Below are 8,004 nucleotides of genomic sequence, written 5' to 3' on the forward strand. Positions count from 1 at the left end.
GTAGGAAGCTGAGCGGTGAAGAACTAAACTCAGTCAGTCTGGCTCCAAAGTCTGTGCTCGTAACCACTAGGTCAAAAATGTGCCCCTTGTTCTAGGTTCTGTCCCACTGCCGCCCAGCCATGGTTTCACTACAGCTCAGCAGAGTGATTCAACGAATCCACACAGCAACGTTGAAGCCAGCCAGGCGACCGCATTTATAACGTTAGCAACAGCATGACCAAACTTGGATGATGCAAACCCTCTGTCTTTATTAGATTTCAGGAAAGAAACTGGGGTCACCAAGTTAAGTTAGAAATGACAGGGCACACAAGTCTGGGTACTTCCCCTCCTCCCCCTCCCCCGCCAATTTCCCATTCTGGTGAGTCACTCCCTGGAGAGGGCGGAGGACCCTGGGGCGGTGCAGCGGCCGTCACCGGATGGTGTACTTGTCCCACTTCTTCTCGGGGTCGTAGGGCTCCCAGCGGCTGGCGGGGAAGATGTGCTTGTTCTTCTCGTACCAGCTCCTCAGCACCACCTTGCCCGCGTGCGACTCGTCCTTCTCCGTGGTGGCATCGCTGAGCAGCCGCACGTCGTCGTGCACGTCGAAGCTGAATAGCGGCCCGCTCTTGCCCCTGGCCTTGGCGACGATGAAGTCGTAGAAGGTGTGGTAGTGCGGCAGGATGAGATCCTCCTTGATGTACATGAGCTGCTCCACGCTGGCCGAGCGCAGCTCGCGGAAGTCCTTGCGCAGCCCCTGCAGCGCCGTCCTCAGGAACTGCTGCACCGTGCTGCCCTTGCTCATGCGCGCCGTGCGCCGGTGGCCCGAGCCGTCCCAGTAGCTGAAGGTGATCTCCACCTCCTCGGCCTTCACCTTCTCGCGCTTGGCCTCCCACTGCCCGCGCAGCTCCTCCCGGAGCCGGTTCTCCGCCTCCTCCCGGTCGCGGTCCGGCAGGAAGCTGGTGTCCACGTCGGGATTCTTGCCCAGGTTGCTGTGGCTCTTGCCGGCCCCGGCGACTCCGCCCTCGTCGTCGTTGTCATCCAGCAAGAAGGACAGACGGAGGATCTTGCGCTTCCGCTCCCGCCTGCGCTCCTCGTCCCGCAGCATCTCCAGCTGCAGCCGGCGCTCCTCCAGCTGCTCCCTCTTGGCCAGCTGCCTCTCGCGCTCGCGCAGCAGGGCCTCCTGCTTGGCCTTCATGTCGTTCAGGGTCACCAGGCCCACCGTGCTCGACTTCAGCTCGGCCTCCACGGCATCGTAATGAGCCGAGAACTTCTTGTCCACCTTCGACTTCAGGATGGTCTCCTCGGCGATGCGCTGCCGCAGCACCTCCATCTGCTCCTTCTGCTTCTCGCGCTTCTTGATCAGGTGCATGGCCCGGCCGGCCTCGCGCATGGTGCCCTTGTACTGCGCCATGGTCGCCGCTTGGCGCCCGCGGCTCCCGCCGACGTCCCGGGCCGGCCTCGCTGGTGGCTTCTGTAGCGATGGGGACAAACACAGGCGTTAGAGGGGGACCACACAGGAGTCTTATTAATGGTCTAGCTCAGCGCCTCCTAATAGGACTTTCAGCCCAGATGGAAATGTTCGCGGCTGTGCCGCCCCCGCTTGATGACCATCTGGTGCCCGATGCTAACGCAGGTAGAAGCAATGTGGGCACAGCCCGGCTTGCTGTGGGAAGCAAGGCACACAGCAGAGAGGGCTAAGCACAACATTGCCCTCCTTGTGTCTCAGCCAAAGCAGGGAGAGGCCTCTAATTTTACTGGACTCATCCTCTATCAGCACCGGGCCTGCCCTGCCTCCTCCTGCAGCTCCATCACCTGATGGCCCTCACCTCATGAACTCCAGAGGTCCTCTTGCTCTGCCTGCCCCCACCCCTCCCACTGTGCCCCCTGGCACACGGGCCTCATCAGCCAACTCTTGGAAGCTTCCTTTACCTTCTGGTCCTAAGGTTCCCTGAAGCCACTTCTCCCTGCAGCTCCCTAAAGTAGAGGACGTTTTCCTCTCATGTTCCACATCATCTCGAAGTCTGAAGGTGGGATGCGTGTCTCTGCTATTTTAAAAATGCTTATTTTCTTCTGTACCCCCAGCTCCTTTGACGCTCATGCCAGCCAGCCAGACCACTCACTGTCCCTGCTGTTGCTGTCATCTGTGGAATTGCTTGTCCTCCTCCTAAGCCCTTGAGGGTTATTAGCACCTGGCTCAATTGCCCTCCTTGTCCATCCTGCATCCACTGCTATCCTGAGCGTGGGCATGAGCCATGAGCCATGACCTCCTCAGCACCTTGACCTTCTCACTGTCAATAATTTCCTCCCCTGCCCCACCTCAATCATCCACCAACACGGCCACACCCGGGTCCCTATTGCTACCAGTAAGTGCCCCATCATCAAGATCTTAACTCTACCACCATCTTTCCTCTCCATTTACGTACTCTGGAACTCCAACCTCTGAGGGTCTTCTGATAGCAAGACCTCCAAACCCAAAGGCCCCATTGCCTCTCCATTATGGTCACACCCTCGTTTGCTTATTCCCTCCTTACCCCCGGGGACTGCACAGATTCCTAATGCCCTCAATCCCCTTGCGTGTTGTCATTCTCTCTTGAAAAAGTTCTAATCCTGGTTTAACCCAGCTCCTGTCTTCTCAGCTCCTGAAACCAGGTAGCTGACTATGGCTGGAGAAAACAGCATGACTATTGCTGGCTGGTCTCATTTTAAACGTGACCTCACACCTCCAAGGGTGACTCCAAACTACCTAGAAATCCCATCAAACTTCCCTAGTAAGTCGGCTGTCCTGCTCTTCAAGATGATAATTTTGTACTTCCTCTGTGTGTCTCCTCTCATCTCTGATGCTCTCCCGCCACCCCAGCCCCACTGAAGGCAGCAGGTGAACATTTAGCAGCACACCTCCGGTTCTCAATTCAAGCAGCTGTGGGGAACTCTGAGTTAAAGTATAGCAGCTTCTTCACTGTGAGCCTTTAACACGCTGGTTTCCACTGTAACTCTCCAATGGGGGTGGAGCAGTTCATGTTTCCACACGAAAAGTTTTGTATTAGTAAGTGTTTCCCCCTACAGGATGTCTATTAACGCTTGCCAGCCAGCACTCCGTGGGACCTAGTTTGGAGAAGCTGGCTGTGAAATATGTGCCAGCCGTTCATACGGCAGTGCTGCCTGGGAGCTCACCTTGCCGAGAAGCCCTTGATCATACAGTGATAACAAGTGGCACCCGCATGCCGAGAGGAAAGGACCATGGTGTGACCGCTCACCCAGTTGTCCAGCCTAGAAATCTGGGGCTTTCCTGGACGACTCTCCTTCAGAGAGAGTCTATAATCAATTATAGAAACATCTTCCATGGCTTTTTTTTTCTCTCCCCTTCCCCACCACTTGCCTTAATCCAGGAAATTGCCCCTCTTTTTTTTCTTTTTTTTTTTTTTTTTTAAGTAAAGCCCTCTTACTATTGCCCCGCGTCAGCATGCAAGCATATCTCACTTACTGCACTCCGCTGGCCCTGTGTTTCTTACAGATTGAAGGCGCGCGGCGACGCTACATCAAGCAAGTCTGTCAGTGCCATTTCCCCAATAGCATGTGCTCATTTTGTGTCCCTGGGTCACGTTGTGGTGATTCAGTTAAATTTTTTGTCTTCTGTGGGCACAGTTTCTGGTGCTCCCAAACAATGACAATAGTAACATCAAAGATCACTGATCACAGATCACCATAACAGACATAATAATGATGAAAAAGTTTGAAATATTGCAAGAAATGAATGATTGTGTCAGTTATTCTTGTCTAATTCAGACGTTATGGTTTTTCTTTTAAATAGGTTTTACCATAAAGGAAGAAATAGGCATATTACAGAAAAGTTTGAAAAGAAAGGTAAATAATAAAAAGTATGCTCAACATCAAACATAGAAGTAACATAACTATTAGTGTTTGCAACTTTCCTTCTAATATTTTGTGTGCACATTATCTGTGTACATTTAATAATTTTAATCAAACTTTGCACGATATTTGATGACATTTTCCCATTTAACTGTTCTTGTTTTTAACGTAATCATCATGGTCATTGATTAAATAAATGTGGTACATTCTATTGTAAAAAATATTTGTCAATATCAGCAATACAACAGAGTATTGGGAGCAGCAGCCTGCTCTAATGACTTGGAAATGCTAATTGAATACACAAGCTTTAATTTAGAGAAAGTGTAACCTCCTCCCAACTTAGTCACAAAGTAAAACAAATGTGCAAAAAAAAGCAACATTCTTTTTTAAAAAATCCCACAAAACTAAAACTTATACTATTTTAACAGGAAAAAAATAGGGACTCAGTTTCCAATGTGAGCAACTATAACAATAACCCAAAAAGAACACCTTTTGCCATGATTGGCTTTCAGGTTACCTTCCACCAATCTGAATTCTGTGTTAAAATGATTATCCTACAGGTGACAGATATACTGTCCTCTCCAGAGTCAGCTTTGAAATGAAACAGCCGGTGGTGGACCCAGATTGGGTGTGGGGTGTGCCCTGATATTATCCCCACTCAAGGATCCCTCCAACCCCAGCACAGTTGTCCAAGAAAAGCCACGGGATCTCACATCAACCAGGTGCCAAAAAAGAATCAGCGCATGACCGCTACAGAATTCTGTCACCAGACCAGAAGTCCTTCAAAGGATATTTAAAGATGATATGATTGCATGGTTTCTAGTGGGGGGTTAAAAAATGTGTTCCAACATTTGCTTGGTGGAAAGCCAATATTTTGGCATGCAGTGGGGTGGGAGGGGAAGAGCCCTCATGTCTTCAGAGACAGGGAAATGCAAAATAGACTAGAAGGGGAAAGTTTGGACAAACAACTTGTGACTTCTATATGTGTTCCCCTAGGGGAAAAAATCCAGACCAAACAAGGGAGAAATGAAAGCTAAAAGATGATATCATAGAGTTCAAAATAGATCCTGCACCATAAATGTCTCTGAGTTTTGTTGGACCTAAATTTTTTCTTTAATTTTTATCCAAGTAATACATGTTTGATGAAAATGGTTTAAGAGACTGTAATATGGTTTTATATTCTTGCTTTAAAAAGTAATACTGAAAGGATTATTTTCACAAACAAAACGAAAGCAGATTCCAGTTTATTGTTCTCTTCCCTAGAGCCAACCACTCTCAGTGTCTTCAGATGTTTCTTCTGGTATTTACCTTGTTATTTTCTAATAATTCTTATACTGCTATTTTGTGACTAATCAGTATTAGACTTTATCTATTGACTTTTTATTGTGGTGGATGAAGATTCAATTTTTCCCTATGATATTTTAAAATGCCTGGCTGCGTCATGTGAAGAAGAGGGTATTATGGAGATCGTCAAAATCTAAGCCGGCTAAGAAAAATTAAATTATACGCCATTCCTAATTATAAATATAATAGCAAAAAACCCAAATAAAATATTAGCAAGTGGAGTCCAGCAGTTTATTGATCTATACAGTTGTGCAACATAGAAACAGGACACGATGCTGAGGCGCCGGACAGGTTGGACCTACCCCACCCTCTCATTCTTGACCTCTCTGCAGACTTGTACTTCCTGTCAGGAGTCCCACTGTTGGTGGCAATAAATCAATTCACAAAAGAAGAAACAGCTTCATGGTATATATTCTTGCCATCCATCACCTTAATTTGGGGCCAAATAAATATTAATAAAAACATGAGCTATTTGCTTAAAATTTATCCTTATTTACACTTTGAGATAGGCTTTTCCCTAAAGCTTTTTTCTAATTTATTGTTAAATATGCATATATTACAATTTTCTCTGTTTGTTGTGCAGTTATGTAAGCTTTGCGAAATGCCTACATGCCTGTAACTTGGTGAGGACTACGTCATGCTCTTCTTTGACTTCGATTTCAGGGCGCTGGTCAGGGCACAAGTGGTGGAAAATCCCTGTTGTTAATCTCAGTCAACACGGGCTCCAGAAGGCCCCACTGGACTCTGGGCTGATTTCCTGATGCTCCAACGTGGGCACTCTGCCTGCCGAGGTCCAGCCTTTAGTGGCGCCCGGTTCTGAGCGTTGGGGGTGGGGCAAGGGCGCGCAGCAGCTGGTTAGCTCCTAGACTCTGTGTTACACACCAGTGGTCCCCAGCCTTTTTGGCACTAGGGATAGGTTTCATGGAAAACAATTTTTCCATGGATGGTGGTGGTGGGGGGGACGGTTTCAGGATGATTCAAGCACATTGCATTTATTGTGCAGTCAGACCTCTCTGCTAATGATGATCTGTATTTGCAGCCGCTCCCCAGGGGTAGCATCACCGCCTCTGCTCCACCTCAGATCATCAGACAGTAAATTTACATAAGGAGCCACAGCCTAGATCCCGCGCACGCGCAGTTGACAGTAGGGTTCACGCTCCTGTGAGAACCTAGTGCGGCTGATCTGACAGGAGGCGGAGCTCAGGCAGTGATGCCAGCCATGGGGAGCGGCTGTAAACACAGAGGAAGCTTCGCTTGCTCACCCGCTGCTCACCTCCTGCTGTGCCGCCCGGTTCCTAACAGGCCACAGACCAGTCCTAGTCCATGGCCCAGGGGTGGGGACCATGGTTCTATACTGTGACCACACAGCCTTGGCCGGATGCCACGTTCTGTTGTGTCACCACTCATTCAGAAGAAACTCTTGGCCAATGCCTTCCCTCCTGGCTAGCGCTATGCCAGCATCTTGGCTGATGTTTCACCTGCTGGGGAGGAGGGCAGGAGGAGCCTGTATTGATGACTGTGGGAGTATGCGTGAGTACTGCCGAAGCCCCGACATGAAACAGGCTTGGAGAAGTCTTTTTTTTTGTTTTGTTTTTATTTAAAAAATTTAGTAAAATTGACCCTTTTTTGGGTATACAGTTCTATGAGTTTTAACACACATAAAAGCATGTAATTCCCACTATAATCGAGCACAGAACAGTCCTGTCACACCAGAGAACCCCCTGTATTATCCGTCTGTGGTCACACTCTCGCCCCACCTCTGTCCCTGGCAACTGCTGATCTGTTTCTCATACCTGTGTTCTCCCTTTCCCAGCAAGTCACGTAATGCATCATACGACGTGTACACTCCTGAGTCAGAGTTATTCACTCAGCGTAACGCCTTTGTGCTCTTCCACGCTGTTGCACATTCCTTTTTGTTGCTGAGTAGTATTCCATGGTATGGAAGCTCTACAGTTTATCCATTGATCCCCTGAAGGATATTTGGGTTGTTTCCAGTTTTTTCATGAGTGTAAATAGAGCTGCTATAAATATTCATGTAGAGGTTTTTAATGTGGACGTGTTTTCTTTTATCTACCTATGAATAGGATTGCTAGGTTATATGGTAAGTCCTTGCTTAACTTAATAAAAGCCACCAAACTGTTTTCCGCAGAGACTGTATCAATTTGCATTCTCGTTAGTGTATGACAGTCCAGTTGCTCTGCCTTCCTGTCAACACTTGATGCTATGGTTTGACTATGACCCCAAAAGTTCATGTGTTGGACACTTGGTCCTTAACACAGCCTTATTGAGAGATGGGCCCTTTGGGAGGTGATTGGACCGTGAGGACTCAGCTCTCATGAATGGGTCAGTCCTTTCATGGATTAATGTATTAATGGGTTAACAGATTAATGAGTTATCATGGGAGTGGGTTAATTATCTCAAGAGTGGGTCTTCTATGAGTCCCAGTTTGGCTTGCTCTCATGCGCCCCTCTCACCCATGTGAACATGCAGCAAGAGGCCTCACCAGATGCCAGCGCCATGCTCTTGGGCTTCCCAGCCTCCAAAACTGTAACAAGTAAATTTCTGTTCTTTCTAAATTACCCAGTCTCAGCTCTTCTATTATAGCAACATAAAACAGACTAACATATTAAGATACTTGGTATTGTGAGTTATTATTTATTTTTTTAAAAAAATTAGCCATTCTACTTAATAAGTGTGTAGTACTATCTCACTTTGACTTTAAGTTGCATTTTGCCAAGTGGCAGATGATGTTGGGCATCTTTTCATGTGCTTACTTGCCTTTTTATATCATCTTTAGTAAAGCGTTCACTTCTT

The 8,004-nt window shown here is 47.7% G+C and overlaps 1 protein-coding gene across 1 annotated transcript; it reads right to left on the reverse strand.

The window, feature by feature from the left end:
- Positions 1-402: 402 nt before the first annotated feature.
- Positions 403-1,392, reverse strand: FAM50B (family with sequence similarity 50 member B). Its single transcript, XM_069493480.1, has one exon. The coding sequence runs from the start codon at positions 1,388-1,390 to the stop codon at positions 410-412; it is 981 nt and encodes a 326-aa protein (XP_069349581.1). The 5' UTR covers positions 1,391-1,392; the 3' UTR covers positions 403-409.
- Between the last annotated feature and the right edge of the window lie 6,612 nt (positions 1,393-8,004).

The sequence above is a fragment of the Eulemur rufifrons genome, chromosome 18, assembly GCF_041146395.1.
Source record: "Eulemur rufifrons isolate Redbay chromosome 18, OSU_ERuf_1, whole genome shotgun sequence".
NCBI lineage: Eukaryota > Metazoa > Chordata > Mammalia > Primates > Lemuridae > Eulemur > Eulemur rufifrons.

Excerpts from the sequence above, each read along its gene's own strand:
- FAM50B (XM_069493480.1), bottom strand. The coding sequence starts at position 1,390 with ATGGCGCAGTACAAGGGCACCATGCGCGAGGCCGGCCGGGCCATGCAC.